The following is a 24,914-nucleotide window of genomic DNA, read 5'->3' on the forward strand; positions in this document are numbered from 1 at the left end:
GTTCACAATTTTGAAAAAACCTGAGGGTTTTTCAAGAATAATTTACGATAAATAAATTTAAATGAGTTATGGTAAAAGCATATAGCCATTTTTTAAAGCAAGAAAAGATTATCAAAATATAGTTTTAAGCGGTAAAAAGCAAGCTCCCAAAGTACCATGTATAATAGTTTTTACTTTAAAAAAGCAAAAGCTGGGTGCTGTGGCACACGCCTGTAATCCCAGCAAGAATCACAAGTTCAAAGCCAGCCTCAGCAGTAGCAAGGTGCTAAGCAACTGAGTGAGACCCAGTCTCTAAATAAAATACAAAACAGGTCTAGGGATGTGGTTCAGCAGTCCACCAACAACAACAAAAAAAAAACCTAGCAAAATATCATACACAAGTATATGTCCAAAAGTGTATTTATAAAAATAAAAGAGGCAGCATGACTAAGAAAACAGACTCTAGTGCTAGACTGGCTGGATTAACCATGCAATTAACTTCTCTGGGCCTTAATTTCCCATAACATTATTACTTATTTCATATAGTTTTTAGGCTTTCATAAAAACTTCCTACTATTTTTTAAGAGTTTCCTATATTATTTTTAGATGTATGGACCTTTTTTATTCATGTATTTATATGTGGTGCTGATAATCGAACCCAGTGCCTCACACATGCTAGGCAAGCACTCTACCACTGAGCCACAGTTACAGCCCATCGCTACTATTTTTCTTAATGCTTATAACAATACTTTATATGATGTTGCATTAATGAAATTAAAAATACATAAGATCTAGAAAGGTAATCACTTAAACACTAACAGTATTTACCTTTTTTGAACTAGAGAATATAGCATTTTTAACTCTTTTATATCTTTTAAATGCTTTACAATGACCATGATTTAATATACTTCTTTGGTTTATAAAAATGCAACAAATTATAAATACAAAGGGATATAAATGTATAGTTGTGACCACTCAAAGTGGTTTCTAATACCTTTATATCATACCACACGATATAAAATAATATCTAGCATAAAAATTGATTTATAATTAGTTTTAACATATGTTTAAAATAACTTTTTAATTTATACAAAGAAAATTTAAAGAAAAGTTACATAAACAATTAGAATTAATTATTTGTAAATAATTAGAATTCACTTTAAGAAATAATTACAGATCCTTAATCAAGTGGCTAATGCCAATTAATAGACAAAATTCAAAATTTTAAACACTTTTTCATTACTAAATTAGTGGAATCCAATCCATATGCAAACTGAGATACCATACACTTATTTTTAAATAAGAAGTACTTCATATAGCCTATTAGGAATAGTGCCAGTAGAATATAGGAAGATCTTTCTCACAGAGATGCAGAAATATTTAGAAGAATGTTACAACATTCTTTCATCATATTGTTTCCATAAAAGTCTACAAAAACCAACTCACAGCATACCATGAACAGAGTTCAACACTCTTTAAATCCCATTAGCAAGCTGTGTATAGCCAAAACTAAGTTAGAAGTGTTACAGTTACAACATATAGACGACTCAGAAGAAAATCTTTTGACAAACTGACATCTAAATTTGGGTATATGGGAAAAAAATAAGAAAAAAAGTATATCTACCTATTTGTCCTCCTAAAAGTAGGCTTTCTTTTATCTAACTATTTAATTTGCTCCCCAAAGGTAAAGTAAGAATCTCAGTAATGATCATTTGAACTACTAAGGAGAAAGAAGAATTCCTCAATTAACTGTTTGAATTCCTCACTTAACTGTATAAGTACTAATTATTCCAAAAAGTCTGGTCACTAACTCTACGTCAATAACAAAATTTTAAAAAGAGGGAAGAAGGGGAAAGAGAATAGAAAAGTAGGCCATTTCCCCAAAATTTCATTTATTATTATTAAAAGTAAAATCCACAGTGGCCTTTTTAGCAACTAAGCCCTCAGAAAACCAACAAAGGGACTTTTTTGTATTCTAGGCAACTATTCTACCATAAAACCACACCTTCAGTCCCACAGAACTATTAATTAGAGATAGAAGATTGTGCTTCAAGGAAAATTAGGTACGACATCTTGCAAGAAAAATCTGCAAAGAAAAAAATACCATTCCTTAGCTCTATCCTCCCACTGTGCCAATCAGTGTTTCAAAGAATGACTTGGCTCAGTGTATTTAATCACTTAATTAGAAACAGAATGCAGATCTGCATTTAGTTGCCAGCCTTTCACTATCAATAAAAAATAGAAAAGAAACAAAATTCATAGGTGCTTCAATCCCCAACAGAAAATATTGTTCAAATACATTACTAGGGATCAGAAAAAGGGAAACCACTAAATACCAAATTAAATTATTTTAGAATAAAAATCTTTATAGTCAAGACACATTACAAAATATATTGTTCAATCATCTCCCAGTGAATGAATTGCTTTTATTATGTCTGAGTGATTTTTATCCAAAACCTCCAGGAACACATGCTTCCAATGACAGAAAATACAATGTCAAAGTTGACACCATTAGAAGAAACTAATATCTAAATTTTTCTATATTGTTCTAAAATCAAATTCTTATAACTTTGAGCCAATGCCTCAAAAAGTTTCCTTTGACATTTAAAGTAGCTGGAATCACCCATGTTACCACCACATCACGTTTTTCCAAACTAAATATCATGATAAACTAAAATGTAATTATTATAAAAACTCAAAATAAACAGTATAAAAATATTAGGCTTGGCATCATTCAGGAAACAAAACATCCCAAATATTAAGATATAAAAACCTGAATTCCAAAATAAATTCAACATACTCTATATTTTCAATTCTAAGATGCTCCTTTTTAAAACATTTTAACATCTCTGAAATTGGAAATTGTCTTTGTACTATTAGGGCATTTGTAGTTGGTGCTACTGTGTTGTTGATAACAACATAGTTTTCTCTGCTTGTAGAAGAACTTATTTATTATTTCTGGTCTAATAACAGAACAACTGTAACCTCTCACTATTTCAGGCAATATAACCAACATTTGAGGGACTGAGGATATAGATCAGTTGGTAGAGTATCTGCCTTGCATGCTCAAGGCCCTGGGTTCAATCCCCAGCACACCAGGAAAAAAGAAAAGAAAAAAAAATGAGCAAAGAAGAGGAATACTAGTAATTAGCTGAAGACATTTCATTAACACCACCAGCTAAGTTCAAGAAAATGCCAATAGATAGATATCTGTGGTTTAAAAGAAAATCCCAGATAAAATAGAGTACATTTTGAGTAATGCTACACCACCAACTCTCCTAAGTGCACAGAAACAAGATGTTGTGGGAAAACACAAAGATCAACAACTAGGTGTGGGAAAAATTTCAGAAATATTGAACTCTGAATGCCAAGACATTTTAGCAACACCTTAACCAATTTATTTCACTTATATTTTCAATGTATATTTAAAGAGGATATAATAAAATTAATAACTAAGTAAATCTAAAACTTCTACTGTATCTTTATTGAAAAGACAAAGTTTTATTTTTTATTTTTTACTTTGTATTTATTAAAAGACAAAATTTTAATAGAAAAAGCACTCATGAAATTCATTTGGAAAAATAAAGAGGCCCAAAATAGCCAAAGCAATCCTTAGCAAGAAATGTGAAGCAGGAGGCATCATAATATCAGAGCTTAAATTATACTACAGAGCTATAGTAACAAAAACAGCAGGGTCTTGGCACCAAAACAGACATGAAGACCAATGATACAGAACAGAAGACACAAGCCAGGCATGGTGGCTCACGCCTATAATCCCACTGAATTCAGAGGCTGAAACAGCAGGATCGCAAGTTCAAAGCCAGCCTCAGCAACAGCGAGGCACTTAGCAACTCAGTGAGACCCTGTCCCTAAATAAAATACAAAATAGGGTTAGGGATGTGGCTCAGTGGTCGATTCCTCAAGTTCAATCCCCAGTACAAAAAAAAAAAAAAAAAGAATAGAAGATACAGAGACAAACATATAAATACAGTTATCTCAAAGTAGACAAAGGCACTATAAACATACATTGAAGAAATGATAGCCTTCTCAACAAAAGATGCTGCGAAAACTGAAAATTCTTATATAACAAAATGAAATTAACACCCCTATCTCTCACCGTGCACAAACCTCAACTCAAAGTGGATCAAGAACCTAGGCATTAGACCAGAAATCCTGCACCTACTAGAAGAAAAAGTAGGCCCCAAATCTCTATCATGTCAGTTTAGGAACTGAATTCCTCAACAAGACTTCTACAAGTGCAAGAAGTAAAATAAAAAATCAATAAATGGAATGGTATCAAACTATAAAGCTTCTTCACGGCAAAGGAAACAGTCGAGAACATGAAGAGATAACCTACAGAATAAGAGAAAATCTTTGCCACATGTACTTCAGATAGATGCTTAATCTCCAGGATATATACAGAACTCAAAAAAAACCAATAACCCAATCAGTAAATAGACAAAAGAACTGAACAGGTACTTCACAGAAGAAGAAATACAACTGGTCAACAAATATAGGAAAAAATGTTCAACATCCCTAGCAATTATAGAAATGCAAATTAAAACTACACTGAGATTTTACCTCTCTCCAGTCAGAATGGCAATTATCAAGAATATAAATAACAATAAATGTGAACGAGGAAGTGAGGAAAAGGTGTACTCATGCATTGCTGGTGGAACTGCAAATTGGTGCAATCACTATCAAAAGCAGTATGGAGATTCCTCAGAAAACAAGGAATGGACCCACTATTTGATCCATTTATCCCACTCCTAGGTATATATCCAAAGGACATCAAATCAGCACACTACAGTGACACAATCACATCCATGTTCATGGAAACTTGATTCACAATAGTTAAGCTATGAATCAACCTAGATATCCTTCAACAGATGAATGGATTAAAAAATGTGGTACACGTACATAATTGAATATTCTCAGTCAAAAAAAATGAAATTATGGCATTTGCTGGTAAATGAATGGAACTGGAAACTATCATGCTAAGCCAATTCCCCCAAAAATGAAAGGCCAAATGTTCTCTCTGATATGCAGATGCTAACACAAACCAGGGTGGGGGGAGGGTAGAAGTTCATTGGATTAGACAAAGGGGAATGAAGGGAAGGGAGGTAGGATGGGAATAGGAAAGACAGTAAAATGAGTCAGATATAACTTTCCTATGTTCATATATGAATACACAATCAGTGAAACTCTACATCATGTACAAAAAGGACGGGATTCTAATATAAATAAGTTATATTCCGTGAATGTGTAATATGTCAAAAAATACTCTACTGTCATGTATATGTAAAGAGAACAAATTTTAAAATAAGTATAAAATTTTATCAAAAGAATGAAGTATGCAATCATTTAATTAGCAGTGCTTTATTTTTCCCTCTTCCTTAATGGAATATAAGACAACAGTGTCTTACAGCTGATTCAATAGAATATGATTATTTAAGAAACTGTGTATTTTAGTATAATAAAACTTAACTATTCACCAAAACCAGTTTCCAGTTTCATCCTCTTCCTGAGCATGGAACATTACAATTTTCAGTATCTTTTACATTTAAATATAGCCATATGACTGAGAACATGAGTGAAAGACATATGTACCAAAAGAGAAATTATACGTACTACTTCCACTCCTTGCTCATAACAATCTTAGCTAAGACTGTACCAACTATCCTTGGAGACAGAAGACTAGCTTCAACTCAATCCTTCTCTTTTTTCCTTTCCCCTAAGATTTTCCAGAAAACATTCAAAGCAACTTGTGAAATAAGGCACTTCATCAAAATTTGAAACTTTTTAATCAAGGGACAGCAGTAAGACAGTGAAGACAATCCACAGATGTGGGAGGGAGGATATATTGCAAGTCATGTAGATATAAGAGATTAATATCCAGAACTCAACAAATAAAAAATTTAAAAATGTGCTAAGGACTTGAACAGACATTTCTCCAAAGACATACAGATGGTCAAAAAGCCTTTGTAAAGACAATCAACAGCAACAAGTATCAGTCAAAAACATGGAGAAACGAGATCTCTTGTGTACTGATGGTATGTAAAATGATACACCCACTGTGGAAAATAGCACTCTTTCTTTAAAAACTTAAACACAGAATCATCGTATGATCCAGCAATTCCATTTCTACGTATATACCAAAAGAACTGAAAATAGAGACTCAAAAATATCTCATAGCTGGGTGCCTATAATCCCAGTGGCTCTGGAGACTGAGGCCAGAGGATCACAAATTCAATGCCAGCCTTAGCAAAAGGGAGCCACTAAGCAACTCAGTGAGACTCTGTCTTTAAATAAAACAGAAAACAGGGCTGGAAATGTGGCTCAGTGATTGAGTGCCCCAGAGTTCAATCCCTAGTACCTCCCCCCAAAAAATCTTGTATACTAGTGTTCACAGCAGCATTATTCACAACTGCTAAAAGGTGGAAACAACTCAAATGTCCAACATATGAATAAACAGAGTATTACATATACATACAATGGAATATTATTCAGCCTTAAAAAATATTAAAATTCTCATATATGTTACATTGTGGATAAATCCAGAAAGCATTATGCTAAATGCAATATGCCAAAGACTATTATGATTCCACTTTCAAGAGGTATTTGGAACTCACAAATTTACAGAGACTGAAACAAACATCAGATAAAGAATAACAGGAGTTGGTAGAGAAGGAAGAATAGGTAGTTATGTTTCATGGACACAACATTTCCACTTGGCATGAGAAAAATTTCTGAAAACTGGTACAACACTGTAACTGTACTTAATGTCACTGAATTACAAATGTAAAAACAATTATCCAATACTTAAAAAAAAAGTTATATGGCAAAATTTATGTTGTGTATATTTTACCACAATAAGAAAGTACATTATTTAGAATCTTATAAGAGTGGGTTGGGAAGCTGGAGAATTCCTGAAAAATAGCACAAAGATTAGTCAAGAAAGGATGTACTGAATTATTAAAGGATACAAAGAGAAATGAAGCGAGGAACTCATGTGAAAAACAGACACAGAAAAGGTATGACAGACTTGGGCATGGTGGCACATGCCTGTAATCCCAGCAACTAAGGAGGCTGAAGCAGGAGGATCACAAATTCAATACCAGCCTTGGTTAACTCAGAGAGACCCTGTCTCAAAATAAAAAATAAAAAGGGCTCAGGATATAGCTCAGTGGTAGAGCACCCTGGATACAATACTTAGTACTGGGGAGGGAAAAAAAGTCTGATGTATGAAAGGACAGCTAAATCTGCAGCAAAAAAAAAAAAAATGTAAGTGGGTAATTTTGGAGAAACAGAAAAGATATTAAGAAATGAAAACTTCTACACTCTAAATCATTATATGCATCGCCACAAAAATATTATTCTCATCAAATTAAAGTTTCTTTGTGTACTACTTCTGTTCAAAGACCTACATTTTTCCACTACTGTGGCATGCACATGGCTACTTTTGTTGAACTGCACTCGTTATCTATACTCATTATATCAGTAATCCCCAACCTATTTCCAAATCAAAGGCTTAGATAAGACAATAACCTGTGTGTAAATTCTTATTTTGAACACTTCTACAGAAATTCAGTGACTAGGACTGAGGGTATGTTTAGTGATAGAGTATTTACTAGCTTGGCATGCATGAGGTTCCAGCACCACAAAAATAAAAAAAAAATAAACAAACAACAACTATTTCAGGAAAGACAAAGACATTATGAGATACATACAACTGTATCTGTCAATTTGAAATTAATAAATAAATTTGAAAGAAGAAGAGGCATTATGAAGAGGCTTTCACATAGAAATATTGTCAGAGGGGAGAAAAGGGGGGAAAATGGTTGGCTTTGGTTACCACCAGTCTGTAATCTCAATCTGTGTGCATGGACCAAAATGTATTTAAGTAAAATCTGTATTTATTAATATACTTCATTTAATATGTTAAAAATAAAATTAGCATAGTACATATATGAAGTTATAGACCTAAAAAATATATAGAAAACTTTTCATCTTCTGTTCTCAATAGCAATTCATCTTTATCAAAAAATTAAAAATATTTAGGGTTTATTTTTATTTCAAAAACAAGTTTAATACATGGACAATTTACATAACAGTGATCATGCAGTGTACAATAAATCTTATCTATCCATTGTCAAAATAATCTTGGAAAACAATTAAAAGAACCCAGAGGAGGGGCTGAGGTTGTGACTCAACAGTAGAGTGCTTGCCTAGCACGGGCAAGGCCCTGGGTTCAATCCTCAGCACCACATAAAAATAAATAAATTAAAGATATTGTGTCTAACTACAACTAATAAATAAATAGAGAGATAAAAAAAATAAATAAATTAAAGATATTGTGTCTAACTACAACTAATAAATAAATAAATAAATAAATAGACAGGCAGACAGATAGATGGATAAAAAAGAAAAAACCCAGAGGAGAATAAAGCAGGGAAATAACAGAAGTATAAAGTGATTCATGAATTCCCATAAAATTCACAATCTTTTTTTTTCTCCATTTTACACCTCACAAATACTTTACACTAGTTTAGTATTTGTAAATACTATAAGAATATCATTACACAGAACTTTTCAATGTTTTCATACTCAAGTGTAAATACCATTCTCAAAATTCTTGTAAGTTATTGTTTTTTATTAGTTCTTCCATAGGGGACCAAATTCTGTGTATAGCCAAGGTCTTTTTTGAAGCAAACCAACTAAGTAAAGGACTTAGACAGGATTTAGTATTAAATTAATTTCTTATAGTTGATTGATGTCTCAAGGAACAATAATACTAAAACAAATGCAATGAGAATGGCAACACTTTAAAATTATTATTCCACATTTAAAATATATAACAAGCTTAAGTATCTATATTTTCACTCATTTAACTTAAGCTGTTAGTAATAAAGCTTGCTGAAGCTGAAAACATGATGTTCAGTTACTGAATATAATAAAATAACAATATACAATGCTGTAGAATACACAAAATACATTAATTCTTATCCTTGTCTCAACTAGTTAAATATCTATGTAATAGTTTAGTAAAATCTTTTTGAAATTTATCACATCTAAAACTTTTTAACATTTTTTTTTAATATCTTTATTTTTTATTTATTTACTTTTACATGGTGCTGAGGATCGAACCCAGAGACTCGTGTGTGTAAGGCAAGCTCTCTACCACTGAGCCACAACCCCAGCCCCTAACATTTATTTTTTAGTTGTAGGTGAACACAATACCTTTTTTTTGTTTTTATGTGGGCTGAGGATCAAACCAAGAGCCCTATGCATGCCAGGCAAGCACTCTTCCTCTGAGCTACAACCCCAGCCCCCATCAAATCTAAAACTTAATAAAACCAATCTTATATTTTAAAAAATGCAAAGTATTTATTGCCTATACTAAAAAGCATCTGGCTTAATTTCCAAGCCTTTAATTTCCATGTGAATTTTTCCAATACATGAAAGGTAGAAAGAAAATACTGTATAAAAATATCAACAGGTAAATGCAATTTATCATTTATTCAATTCATGCAACAAATATTCACTGAGTACCTACCACATACCAAGCACTATGCCAGATGCCAGAGATAAAAAAGAGAGTTAAGATTAAAACAGTCCTATATTCAAGATAATTACAGTGTCATAAAGGAGACAGATCCTAATGAAATATTCCCACTGCTGAGTATATAAAAACCAATTGCTATAAACACTCAATGAAAAGGAAGATAGCTTTATGAAAGTATATAATACACTGCTTCAGAGTAAGGAAGCAAGGAAGAGTTCACAGAGAATAGAAGGCTTTCAGGCTTAGCACTGAAAGATGATAAAATTAAGAAAGTATGATAAGTGGTGAGCAAAATTTCACATTAAGGCTCAGTAGTATGCGGGAACACTGCACACTCAAGAAACAGAAAGAAAGACAGTGTGGCTAAATGCAAAAGCCAAGAAAGGGATTGGTATATTAAGAGGAAAAGAGCCCAGAAGATAATGGAGGCCAAGTAGAATTTTATTCTTTAGTCTTTACCTTCACTTCTAAAACAAAAAAAATGTCTATTTTTACTATAAATTCTAGTTGTATATCTTTGCAAGTAATGGAAACGCTATGCATAACTGTTTAAAGAATAAGAGTGCTCTCAGATACTTGAAGTAAGTACAAAATTTTAATTAAATTCATTTTAAGATTATTTATGAGGAAAAAATAAAACCACCACCTATCAAAATAAAGGATTTGTATCCAAGAAGCTGCAGTGTTTTGCCTTGAGCCTTCTTCTACTCTACAGATTATATTACTTCTACTCTATAGATTATATTAAAGTATAATGCTCAAACTGAATATGATAATATAAAAAGGGGTCTATACAAATCAAGCAGAAAATTTTCATTTCCAATTTTTACCTCTACTTAATTTAATTCCATCCTGTTCTTAAAGCCATTTTCCAAACTGTTTAGTCATTTTAAATTGCACTCTGTCTTCCAAAACACAACAATCGAACATTTAATAAAATAATTTAGTTAACATAGTTTACAAATATGGAACAGAATTTACCTTATCTTAGCTATTCGAATTTTTTTAAAAGTATTTTTAGTTGTAGATGGACACAGTGCCTTTATTTTACTCATTTATTTTTATGTGGTGCCGAGGATCAAACCCAGCGCCTCACATGTGCTAGGCAAGCACTCTACCACTGTGCCACAACCTCAGCCCGCTAATCAAATTTTTTAAGTTTCTGTTATCTTTATGGTTCCTCACCCTTCTCCATGTAATATTCTGTAGGGTAAATGATTATATTATTTCCAAAGTCCTGAAGAGTAATAAACATATTGACATTCAAAAATAGTTGCTAAAAATACTAGACTATGTACTGGTATTTTAAAAAGGATTAGATTAACATATACCTTCTTTTGATTATTTCTAAATATCACTTTTAACTTGGGACATAAGTTTTAAAAAAATACAAAAATTCAATACCTACACTGAAATTAGCTTGGGCAGCTCGGGAGGCTGAGACAGGAGGCTCACCAGTTCAAAGCCAGACTCAGCAAAGGCCAGGCACTAAGCAATTCAGTGAGACCTCGTCTCTAAATAAAATACAAAAGAGGGCTGGGGATGTGACTAAGTGGTTGAGTGCCCCTGAGTTCAATCCCTGGTACCCCCCACCAAAAAAAAAAGAAGAAGAAACTAGCTTGGGACATAAATAAAATAACACAAAATTCAAAACCTATATTGAAATTAGATCTAAAAGTGAATAGACTGAGAGATTCAGAAGTTTGAAGTTTTCTTTGGTCATCCACTATTAGAAACAGTTAAGACAGAAATTAGTTTAACGAAAAATTTTTTAAAAAATAAGGCTGAACTTTTAAGCTATCGTGCTAATGCTTAATATAAAAAAGGATTATAAATGTGCCTCTAATCAACCTATGTATATCAAAATATTTCCATACCCCTCAGAAAAAAATGGAGTGTAGAGAAAGTCAAATTTCCAAAGACTGCATGTTTTCAGACATTTTATAGTTAAGTGTTCTCCAACTGACTTATAAAGCAAATTTGAATATATACATGCATATAAAATATGAAGCTTCCTTCTAAATTGACAATTTTTAAATATTTTCTCATATTTGAATAAAGTAATTGTATGGTTTTCACCTAACTCATTCTCATCATGTATTATTTTATTTCCCCCACTGATATTCAAACATTCAAAATAATGACTTCAAAGACATTCTAAATTGTAGCCATAGTTATTTTCCCTGCCAGTCAAATATTAGCATAAGCCTGGCAGAGTCTTTGCCAATGCTTTGCTTCATTCAGAGAGTAACAACATTTCTTCTTTGGGTGGTATTCATTGGAAGCTTAGCATGGAAATAGTGAAGGGAAGCAGAACGCATAAAGATTAAACCCAAAAACTAAAACTATTGTCACTACAAAGAAGCAATGACATCTTTTATTTTATCTATCCATTCAACAGTTTATATATCTATGTATGACTTGTCTTTCTACTATATCCTGGGACTAGTTTTTTTTGTGTTTGGATGGAAGGTTCACTTTCAACACACCTTTTGTAAACTTAACTACTGAAGCAACCTCACTTAACATGTGTGAGAAAGAGAAGGAGAAGGTAAAGGTGAGAGAGGTAAATGACGGAGATAAAGATTCAAAATGATAATCAAAATTTAGAAAGAACTCTTTGATCACCTTTGGAAGATATGAGGGAATCAACTCAATCTGAAAACTGGTAAATAAGGGAAACCTAAAATTTTTATTCTTCCTTTTGGGTATGAATTACAATGACCAAAGAGCTGATAAGAGAAAATTACTCCTTATAAAAGTCCAACTAATAAATGAAGGAAACATAAAATTCAAACACTATTTTGAAATCCCTAATAAAATAAAATAACTAAGTAACAATTATCAATGACTATTTAGGGTTAAAAAAAAATGATAGAAAACTTTACAGCTATATAGAGCAGACTGACAATACTTGAATTCAGTGATAAATATTATTACCATAGAGAGATACTCAAGACATTATGTGCTTTGTGATATAATGCAAAAAAAAAAAATGCACAATAATCCACATAGCATTCTTCAAAAAATTTTAAATATAAGTCTTAATAAGTCTCTGGATAGAACCAACAACTCTAAAAAATAGATAAACATCACAATGTACTAAAGGATACTACAATGATATAGTCAGCAATAAAAAAAATGAAAATTTCTGCAGGACAAACAGCTTAGTGTACTAAATAATAAGAGGGGAAAAAAAGGACAGGAAGAAAACTAACTAAATTAAAGTGACTTAAAACTATTGATTAATTGTAATACAATAATGTTGTTTAAATTTTGATTCAAATAAGTCAACTGTTAAAAAAACTTTATGAGACAAAGGGAAAATGTAAATACTAATTAGATAGTTAATTATATTAATTACTAATTTAATTTTTTTTTAGTTGTCAATGGACCTTTATCTTACTTACTTACATGTGGTGCTGAGAATCAAATCCAGTGCCTCACACACGCTAGGCAAGCACTCTACCACTGAGCTACAACCCCAGCTCTTAATGTACTATTTTTATATGTGATAATAACATTATAGTTCTATTGAAACAACAAAAAAGTATCTTTTAAAGATACAGCCACATGCATATATATGTATTATACACACAAACACACACACACACACACACACACACACACACACCAGAAAAAATAGAAATGTATGTATGATTTGCTTCAAAATAGTCTAGAAGAAAGATCCAAGGAGCAATGGCATAAATTAGATAAAATTGGCTGTGTATTCCCTGTTGAAATTGGTTGGTAAATGCATGAAAGTGTATTAAACTACTCTCTTTATACATACATTTTTTTAATGCCCATGATTAAAACTGGTTGGGGGATAGAAAATTGTCCCTCATACATAAGCATCCTTATTTAACACACTGACCAAGCCCACCTACACATAAGATATTATTCCAGGTATTAGCAACAGAGAATAACAGAAAACTTAAAACTTCCTACAACATACCAACAGACAAATGAAATAGAATATTACCCAATTGCTAACAGAGAAAGATATAATTGGAAGCATACAACTCCAGAGATTTGCTAATAATAGTTGACAAATATGAACATGAACGATAAGCAAATGATATGTTGTAATGAGCTATTTTGGGGAGGGAAGGCTAATCACCTCTTATTCTTTTCTCTTCTGATCCATAACTTTTCAATATTACCAAAATAATAAATTAAAGTAAAAAATAACATCTACTTTCTTCCTCCATATCATATAAACATCGACATTTATCTTATTTAGTGATTTTTCGTTTCCTTTTAATCTTTAAGGATGACTTAAAATAAAAATCAAAATTGTTACACATTTGGCCACTCCACTCTTTTTCAACTTTCTACTATAAGCTAATAAATTTTTAACTAAAAGAAATCTGAACAAAGGACAAATTTTAAAACAAAAGCTTAAGAACTTTCCATGTAACCATGGAATATTAAGGCAAAATGACCTTCTGTGAAAACAAAGATAATAAAAAAAACTACTCAGTTTAAAATTGATAGACTTTCCTAACCCAATAAATACTGTCCATTTTCTAAAAGTTAAGAACTAAATGAAAAGGAATTACAGACAGATTTTAATATTTAAAGTATCATATTTTAAAAATTAAACTTGTGTAAATATCAATACCTACTTATATACATAATTATAAGCAATGACTTTAAACATTTCAAAATATGCCTATATGTATACTGTTCCTGTATCATTTTTTGTAAAATATAATATATATACACGCACACTTACTTATACTTTCACTCCCGGGCTCAAGTGATCTTCCTGCTTCAGAGACAATTCCCTAATAGCTGGAACTATAGGTATGTGCTAATGTGCCTAGCTCTGAATTTATATTTTTAGTGGGGTTTTTCTTTCCCCTAGGGCTAGAGATCCAGTGCCAGGACCTCAGGCATGCTAGGCAAATGTTCTACTATTGAATATACCCCCAGCCCTAAAAATCTTTTAAACTATTATAGTACTAAATAGATTCTCTTTACTAATATTTTGTTATAATTAAGCAGTAAATAGGTTACAGTAAGAAAGTACACTTGAAAGATGTATATAATATAAAGAAATTAACAAACATTACTTATAGAATGAGCCATTCCATTTCACTGGTGTCTGGGTGAGGCCAGACACCATTTTGTAGGTCGTAAAGAGAGGAACAAGTAACATTTCAGATTTTAGATGAAAGAATAAAACACTGTTTAACAGAAATACAATCTTGATGGCATCACCTAGTTCCCCATGAAGGACTTCAAGTTCAAAAAAGCATTAAGGGGAAAAAAATGAAATATATAGAGCAGTTATGAATCACTTATAAAATTCATACTAAGAGACAGGATTAAATATACGCATCTAAACATGTCAGGTGCTATTCTAAGTGTATTTTCGAATTTGGGGAACACTATTTGGCACATGGTTTGTCTGAAAACATCCAAATCTGACTTCTCTAATGGCACAATTCTACCCTACAGAGCATTAACTGCTGAATTCTTAAATGGAAGTAACCAATAGAAAGGCCAAGCTTCCATGAAGAGGTAAGCAAGTCCAACACAGGGCCAAGCAGCCTGGGTATCAACTGCTGCTTTGTCAATTATTTTGGCAAGAACAGAATTCCACATCTATCTTGAAAGGACAGATTTCCTAAAAATAACATCATGTACTGTATCCTTAAAAAAAAACTGACTAGCTAAATTAGGAACCAAAAAATAATAATCAGATGAATGAAGCACTAGAAAGAAGAATAAAATAAATAAATATATATGTGTGTGTTTGTGTGTGTGTGTGTAATATATATATATATATATATATATATATATATATATATGTATGTATATATAATGGCTGAATATTCAATACCAGTTGCTTATAAACAAAAGAAGAAAAAACACTGAGACTCAAACATGAAGAGGTACAAGGTTAGACAAAGCCCAGAACTCTATCTCCCTGATTTCTGGCCCTACATTCTTTCCACTACACAGCATTATCTTTTCTTTCAATGGTGTCTTTAATCAGACCATTATTAAAACAACTTGCATTTATTTAAGACACAGGTCAGATATGAACATCCCAAACAGCTTGTCCAAAGACACTTTTGTCCAATGACACTTTTTTGTTGTTTCAATAGAACTACAATGTTATTATCACATATAAAAATAGTACATTAAGGGGCTGGGGATGTGGCTCAAGCGGTAGCGCGCTTGCCTGGCATGTGTGCAGCCTGGGTTCGATCCTCAGCACCACATACAAATAAAGATGTTGTGTCCACTGAAAACTGAAAAATAAATATTTAAAAAAAATTTTCTCTCTCTCTCTCTTTCTCTTTAAAAAAAAACAGTACATTAAGGGCTGGGTTTTTTATCTAAGAAATAAGTAAAATCATTTATTATTTCAATCAGTATTTACTATTAGAACCTGAGGTGGAGTCACTACCCAAATTGCCCAATATCAAACATTTCCAGGTAACATAAGGTCTAAAAGAACCCATACCTCTTCACTCCCATCCTCACATGTTTTGCCCTTCTAAAAACACAAAAAACCCTATCTAAAGCCTGATCATGTATTCTCTTCACAGACACCAAAGCCTAATTTGGATGTTTCTCCCCACAGATTTTATCCATAGAATTGCATGTTTGTCTTCATTTTCAGGGCACAAGGTACTTTGTACCTGTTATGGTTCCATCAATCTAAGACCACAATCTATGAAATTAACATGGTCCAAGTTCATTTTATAAAACAGTTGCTCAACTATTAAGCACCTAAAAAGTACCCTGTTTGTCTAAACTTTATATTCAGATTATTAATACCAGTGAGTGTTAATTCTGAGGTAAGCATGTTAAACATCCATTAAATTTATTATGTTTGCTTAAAAATTTTTTCATGTACCATTTAATCCTTAAAACTTCACTATATTCTAACACAATCTAGACTCTCATCAAATGACAAAAACTTTGAGAGTAAATTTTGTCATTCAAATTTTTACATGCAGACATAATATCACCTCACACAAAACATATATTCTCAAAATTCTGTGAAATCCTACTTGGTTTTTCTCTGTGCCTCCTAATATACTCTTTGAATTAATATGCAATCCTTAAAATAAAGGAACACAATAAAAATAAAATTAATCAAAGCAAACTCAAAATGCCACACCACCAGAGCAAGAGCAACATCTCTAAACAGCATTTGCTCTAAAAGCTACTGCAGAATAATTGTTTCTCTTTTAATGAAATGTACCTGTAAAAAGAGTACTATATTACAAACGTGATATATTTCAAAACACAAATTATATTAAGGTACAGTCCTACAATAAACAACTGAATGATAAGCATAATTTAAACAGCAAAATAACAAAAATGTCATCTCTTTCTTAAATGTTATTCATTTCTGTCAACAACTGTCATGCAGGAGTCATAATAAATGGGAACAGTTTGTACCTAAAAAATATTCTGAGAAACTTACCATCATTTTGGTTCTTGCCCTTCATCTCCTCCTTCCAGGATGGAATGGTGTTGAGAGGAACATAGTCCCTTATGTATTCTTTGCGTCTCTCCTCTAAGGTCATCTTCAGTAAACGTTCTTGCAAAATAAAAGCAGAATCTCCATTTGTATTTAATTATTAAGCTTTGGAATTATTTTATACTTTAAGTATTAACCATGTTAAACTAACCAAAGACTTAGTATGGTCTTAAGGAACACCAAAATGTGTGTTAAAAGGTGTCAAATTAACCTCATAATAGCAAGAAAAATAAAAACAAAGCCTGATGAAGAAGACACTCTCATGATGATCTAAGAAATAAGTAAAATCATTTATTCTTTCAATCAGTATTTACTAACAGCCTAGTACCTATCAGGGCATATGTTTATACACCCTAGATATAAAGGTGATCCTTAACCTTGAGTTCACAGGACAAAAGATGAAACTAAAAACACAAAATAATACCTATGTAGGTAAAATTAAAAATAGTAAGTCAGTCACAGTGGTACAACACACCTGTTATCCCAGCAACTCAGGAGACTGAGACAGGAGGATTACAAGTTCAAGGATAGCTTTAGCAACTTAGCAAGACCCTTAGCAACTTAGTAAGACCCTGTCTCAAAACAAAAAGGGCTGGTGAGGTAGGTCACTAGTAAAGCACCCCAGGTTAGATTCCCAGTACCAAATGAAAGAGGAAAAAACTGAAGACAGGTAAGTACAAATAATGAAAGCACACACACAAAAAAAAAAAGAGAGAGAGAGAGAGAGAGAGAGAAAGAAAAAAGATAACCACCAAGATAATTCCTTGATTCTACAAGGCCATTACCAATAAAAGTGCACTTTCACTGTCAGGTTATGCTATTAACATTATAATACACTATATTGTCAAGAAAACCTCCCCCAAAAAAGTGATAGGTAAGCTGACTCATGAAGGATGTATAGAGTTTTGCCATAAAGAGGCAGAAAGTAAGGACATTTTGACCAACACAACAATAATAAAATTAAGGAAATGTAACTAGTTTAATGAAAAATGAAAGATACAATATCAGAAAGTGATTGGCTACAAAAGTGAAAAATAGCTGAAAACAAGATAAAACATAGCTATTTAGGAACTTGTACACCATGCTGAGCAGTTTAACTTTACCCTATAGAGCAGACCACTAATATTCAAAGTTGATTATGCATATCCCAGTAGATACATAAAATGATCCACTAGAATGAATGAAAAAAAATGTGAAAATTAATTTTTTAATCTTAAAAACAAGGAAGAACTTGGGCCAGTGTTGTGGCTCAGTAGTGGAGCACTTGCCTAGTATGCATGAGGCACTGGGTTTGATCCCCAGCACCACATAAAAATAATGTGAGAATCAAACAAGATAACCCATGTAAGGCAATAAGAATAATGCTGAGCACACAAACAGGATTTAAATGGTAACTCCTCTTATACCACCATCACAGTTATTACAAAATGATTTTAGGAACATGTTTCATTAGAATATAACTAAAATCCAGGAGCCTATGGAGGAGTGAGCAAAAGAAGGCAAATGAGAACAACTCCAGGGTGAAGTGCTGTGAGAATTGTTACAGGCATAGAGAGGAACACAAAGACACTGAGAAATTAAAACATACCCAAGAACAAATAAATCATGGCAGAAGATCTCAACTACAGGAGATGGGATGAAGAACACAAGCAGTGGAGTTTATCTTAGAAACAAAGAAGTGCTTCCTGTAAGACAGGAAAAAAACCTAAAGAACATGTAAAGAAACAAACCAATAAGACCATGGAAGAGAATATTTAGGCTGCTCATGTTTTAAGGCATTTACTTTCTCTGTGAATTAAAATATATATACATATTATATATATATATATATATATATATATATATATATATATATATATATATAATATATATATAATCATCTGTGTATTACAAAGAGATAGGATCTTGGTAGAGTAGAAAGCCTGAAAGGAATGGTAAATTCTGACTTATCACACAAAAATGGAAAAGGAAGATGACTGTAAATGCTAAAAGTACTACTTTTAAAGCCTTAGATTACTAATTTGAAATTACCACAATATCAGAAATCAGGATGAAAGACATTAAACAATTTACAGTTTTTGCAAATGTCAGAAGGTACATATAGAAATGAAACCTGTCCTCTGTCATTCTATTTATTTAAAAGTTTAAGTATAAAGACAAAACAAAACAAGACCAATTGTAAAAACAACAAAAGTTAAGTCCTAATACTTAAAATGAAAATACACATCAAGTAGCCAGGTACAGTGGCACATGCCTATAATTCCAGTGACTTGAGAGGCTGAGACAGGAGGATCACGAGTTCAAGTCAGCCTCCGCAACAGCAAAGTACTAAACAACTCAGTGAGACACTGTCTCAAAATAAAATACAAAATAGGGCTGGGGATGTGGCTCAGTGGTCACATGTCCCTGAGTTCAATCTCTGGTACCAAAAAGAAAGAAAAGAAAAGAAATACACATTAAGTGATTCTGAATTAGGGCTAAAATACTATAATGTCTACTTAATAAATGTGGTCTTGAGCACTCCTTAGTTATTTGTTTCAACAATGAAACATACTGAAGACCATAGACATACAGTTTCTTTACCATTATATAAGATTTTTTTTTTTTTGAAGAATGATTCACCTTTCTAATGAACCCTTCCTCTGTAAACCCAACAAATAAGCAAGCAGGCAGATCTACTTATTAGATGATATACTGAGTTTAAAATGTTTCTAGAATGTCTTGACATTTCAATGAAGTGAGTAAGCCTTCTTTTGGATTTAAGTAACACTGCAAAAAATATTATGCCATCAACTCTCTAGTGGGATAAACTTCTCTGCTGTACTAGAAATTCTTTGTGCTTTCTTGATGGAATAATGCATAAGACTTTTTGTACTCAAATTTTCCAAATACAAGCATCTTGATAAAACAATAAAACATACATTAAAGTTTCAAATCACAACTCTTCCCTTTAAATTTCATGCAAAAATAGCTTAGTTTTGGATAAGAGAAAACTATTTTAATTGCCTTCTTTGTGCATCTACTTCTTTATTTTAAAAATATTAATTTGGTTATATTTTTCCTTTAGAAGAAATAGAGAAAAAAAAGACTTTGAAATTTCTGCTTATCAGTCCAACTGTGTAGCTGTTAAATGAATGAACCATTATAACATTGTTACTTTAGGAACTTTTTTTAAGTATAACAGAAAAATAATTCTTAAGTACTCACTATAATTTCATCAATGATTCATATTATTGAAAACAATGTCTGTCTCCACTATTTTGCCTTCATCATCATCAATAATACAAAGCTAACATTTCAAGCCCATCAATAAAAATGGGTAGAGATGATTTTTCAAAGCTCATAAGGTATCCTTGTTGAAAATATGTGGGAAATAAATACTACTGCAAAAAAACAAATCATTTTATATATCAGGCTCTTATTGTCAACAGCATTTGTTCCATGACACCAGAATTTTTAGCCATCCATGCTCATAATCATGAAAACATAATTAAATGACACACATTCTAATCTTTCAGTATTTTAAAGGACGCTTTAATTGTGTGTACAGTTACATTAAATCTTCCTGGTAGTTACTTTGGGAGGGTGAGCATCCTCCTATCCCTTTTCTCATATATTGTTGGAAACAGGCCCTACATGGAGGATTCTTTTTAATTCCCATTCTCACCTCCACCGTTTGGCTATCATGTTCAAAGGCCAGGACTTGCAATTAAAAAATCTACAAGTTTTAAAGAGCTACTATCAAAGAAACTAATTTTCAAGCCGGTCACCCAAACATGTAAGTTTAGCGTATCTTAACAGTATCAATACAAGCACTTTTTGTTACATATCTGTGAGAAAGGTAAAAAAATAAAGAATAGAGTTGAAAAAGGAGAGGGGGAAAAAATGCCAGTATCAAGTTTTACATCAGAATATAATCTGTGATAACAGAAAAGAAAGAGAAACGAAGGAAGGGGACTGAATTCTACACTTGTATGTCTTAAAGGAATTGATGCTACTGTCAATTTAACCGATTTGGCTAAGCCTTGATATGCACAAAATTCAGGGATGGGTTCATTCACTGAGTGATATACAATGCACTAAACAACTTCAGACTATGAATGGGGATGTAAAACACAGAAATATATTGCTGAGAGAAAAGCCCATTCAGATTCCTCTAAAGCGCTTATCCTCACTGACAAGATGCTTTCAGGTTTCCCCTAGAGTTTCAGATTTCAAAAGTCACACTGCAGCTGGGGAAGGGAACCTAGAAAGGGGATAAACACCTGAAAATGGGGACTCTTTATCAGTCTGGGTGGAGGAAGGACAGAGCAGAGAAAAGAATGAATGAGGGTTCTGGGGCGCCAAGGCGCAGCGGCAATGCAGCCTGAGTGCCTGCCAGCGGACACTTGTCCGTGGGACACCCCAGCCAGGGGTGCCAAAGTCCCAGCTGGGATTCACAGAAACTTGTACCGCGCCAAGGGTACAAGGGATTCCACGCAGCCTGCGAGGCGAGAGCAGCCCCACCTAGGCAGAAGGTGACCGGGCGCGGATAGAGGTAGAAAGGGGCGTGCGCCCACACGTGCGCGAGCGGCAGGTGCCTGGGGGCGGCGCGTGCACGGCGAGGCGCGCACGGATGTGCGCGTGTGTACACACCGACACCAGAGGGAGGCGGCACCGGCCGGAGGGCGCGAGGCAGGAGCTCTAGCGGAGGGAGCCGCGGCACACACTGCCTGACCCCCGCCCCCACCCCAACCCCTACCGCCCGCAACCCCCAGGACTCGACCGGCTGGTTACCTTTCTCCTCTCTCCACACCTTTTTCTTCTTGTTGCTGGGGTACATGTTGCCGTGGGGGTGGCTGGCTTTAAGCTGCAAGTTCCCCAGGCTCACGGGCAAACAGGGTGTGTGTGTAGTGGGAGGGTTAGGAATGGGCACTCGGGAAGGAAAAAGTGAAAAAGGCTCTGCGTCCCGCGTCGCTCGCCGTTTTCCAGTTGCCGCCCTCCTCCCTCAGCCCGCGCTTGGCTTTGGATCCCACCCGCCTCAGTTCGGCGGCCGCCGCCACAGCAGCACCTCAGAGCCTGTCAACTAGGTCACGCCTCGCGCTAACCTAACACCCGCGCAGGCCCCGCCTCCCAGCCGCTAGGCAGCGCCGCCTCCCATTGGTTGCACCGCCCGCCGCTCTCCGCGTTCTAGCCAAGGCGCGCCCCGACTTCGGCCCCAGGGCGCAGGCGCAGGCGCAGGCTCGGGCCCGACGCCGAGGACGTTGGGGAGCTGGAGTGGGCGGAGCAAGGGCGCGAGAGGGCTGGAAGTACCTCTCGACGGGGGCGGAGCGTGGAGCAGAGTCTTGGAGGCGCCGGAGCGGGGCGGTGCTTCTAGCTGGCTTCTCTGCTCTGAGGGGACCAAAGGGCGTGGCCTGTAAAACTAAGTGCTCCAGGGGACTGAGGAGCCAGTGGACAAAATCCTCCTCAGCAAGTGGAAGGTATGCAAGCTGGAGAGGAAAGTGAGTGCAAAGGAATTGTCCATGCTCACTGTCACTGCCCTCTCTGGGCGAGCTCTGAAAGCTCTGAAGCTTTCCTTTGGGTGGGCAAATAAGATCAAAACAAGTGAAAGAATTGTAGAAATGGTTCAAGAACTTACGTAATCAGCTGCCCAACCTTGAAGTAATAATTACAAATTTCATTGTAATTCAATGAAGTTTAGAAAGACAGAGGTAAACTGGGCTACTCAAAGAGTTTTAAGAACTGGGAAGTTGTAGGCAACCAAAATACTGTATTAGAAACATAAGTCTGAATTGCTTTGGGCCTCACTGAGTTGCTGAGGCTGGCTTGGAACCTGTAATCCTATTGTCTCAGTCTCCTGAGCTGCAGGGATTACAGGCAGGCACCACCAAAGATATTTAGTTCTTATTTAGAAATGCTAAATGCAAGGTCTGCAATAAAGTGCATCATACTAGGAAGTTTCCCTTCAAAAAGTTAACTGTGAATACTCCAGCCTAGGGCTTATCCTTCCAATTGTGCTTTTTGTGTAATGTGTAGAAACATTACACTATTGATTGTCCCTTATCTCATGTCAACTCAAAGAACCAGAACTTTGGCCTGGGGTTGTGACTCAAGGGTAGTGTACTTGCCTGGCATATGTGAGGCACTGGGTTCGATTCTCAGCACCACATATAAATAAATAAAATAAATATCTATCAATGGTTAAAAAAAATATTTAACAGAAAAAAGAAGAGAAACCTTTATTGTATTAAGGTTCTGGTATTTGGACAGCATGTATTTCAAAATGCCATTATCATTAAAAAATATATTAAATATTTAATTATTAAATATTTGTTGTCTCAAAAGTACCTGAAATGTACCAAATGGAGCTCACGTTCCTTCCCCACTTTGTCCTCTTCCATTTTCCCATCTTTTTGAATGGCTTCATCATCCATTCACTTGAATAACCAAGAACCTAAACACCATCCCTCATGTCTCTTATAACTTCATGCTAGTATCAAGTGAATTGCTAACTCTGATAAATTTTTATCTCCTATATGAATCTAGAATGGCTCTATTTTCCTATAGCATTGCAGTAAGCGCAGTCTGAATTTAACTGGACCACTGCAAAGATTTCTGCAAAGACTTCCTCATTAGCCTTTTTGTCCACTTTTGCACTTCTTCTGTCCATTCTCTACTCTACATCTGGGGTTATCTTGTGAAATGTAATCATTTCATCTCACTGTTCTAAAGCATTCAATGACTTTCTGGTGGCCTTTGCTATGGATTAAATTATGTCCTCCCAAAAGTACAAATGTTGAAGCCCTAACCTTCAAAATGATTATATTTTAACTATATCTTTAAAAAACAAGAACCAACAATATACTGTCTCCAAGAGATTCACCTCCTAGGCAAAGGCATACACAGACTGAAGGTGAAATAATGGGGCTTTGGGGGGTGGGAAATCACTCAACATGGATCTCATAAACAAGCAGTGGTTTCTAGTCTCATATCAGATAAAGTGGACTTCAAGCCAAAGTTAATCAGAAGGGACAAAGAAGAACATTTCATACTGCTTAAGGGAATAATACATCAACAAAACATAATAATAATAAATATATATGACCCAAACAATGGAGCATCTATGTACCTCAAATAAACCCTTCTTAATTTCAAGAATCAAATATACCACCACAAAATAATACTGGGTGACTGTAACACACCTCTCTTATCACTAGATAGGTCCTCCAAACAAAAGCTAAATAAATAAGCTATAAAACTAAAAAATACAATTAATAATTTAGACTTAACAGTCATATATAGAATATTTCCTCCATCAAGGACTGAATACACTTTCTTCACAAAGAAAGACAAAGGCAAAAACATACACTGGAGAAAAGATAGCCTCTTCAACAAATGGTGCTGGGAAAACTGGACGTTCATATGTAACAAAATGAAATTAGATCCCTATCTCTCACCCTGCACAAAGCTCAACTCAAAGTGGATCAAAGACCTAGGCATTAGACCACAGACCCTGCACCTACTAGAAGAAAAAGTAGACCCAAATCTCCATCATATCAGTTTAGGACCTGAATTTCTCAATAAGAATCCTAAAGCACAAGAAGTAAATTCAAGAAACAATAAGGAGCTGTGGTTGTAGCTCAGTGGTAAAGCACTTGCCTCAAGTGTGTGAGGCACTGGGTTCAATTCTTAACACCGCATAAAAATAAATAAAATAAAGGTATTGTGTTCACCTACAACTAAAAAAACAAATTTAAACAAAGAATCAATAAATGGGATGGTATCATACTGAAAAGCTTCTTTTGTTGTTGTTGTTGATGGACCTTTATTTTATTCATTTATTTATATGGGGTGCTGAGAATTGAACCTAGTGCCTCA

The 24,914-nt window shown here is 34.2% G+C and overlaps 1 protein-coding gene across 1 annotated transcript in view; it reads right to left on the reverse strand.

Annotated features, from left to right (window-relative positions):
- Macrod2 (mono-ADP ribosylhydrolase 2) overlaps positions 1–22,092 on the reverse strand; it is a 1,899,209-nt gene extending 1,877,117 nt beyond the window's left edge. Inside the window, exons 1-2 of the mRNA XM_076849439.2 lie at positions 21,834–22,092; positions 17,001–17,117 (exon numbers count right to left, since the gene is read on the reverse strand). Of these exons, the coding sequence (XP_076705554.1) occupies positions 17,001–17,117; positions 21,834–21,879 (163 nt within the window). The 5' untranslated portion in view covers positions 21,880–22,092. The remainder of the gene's footprint in view (positions 1–17,000; positions 17,118–21,833) is intronic.
- Positions 22,093–24,914: the final 2,822 nt, after the last annotated feature.

This window comes from Callospermophilus lateralis, chromosome 3, assembly GCF_048772815.1.
Source record: "Callospermophilus lateralis isolate mCalLat2 chromosome 3, mCalLat2.hap1, whole genome shotgun sequence".
NCBI classification, from domain to species: domain Eukaryota; kingdom Metazoa; phylum Chordata; class Mammalia; order Rodentia; family Sciuridae; genus Callospermophilus; species Callospermophilus lateralis.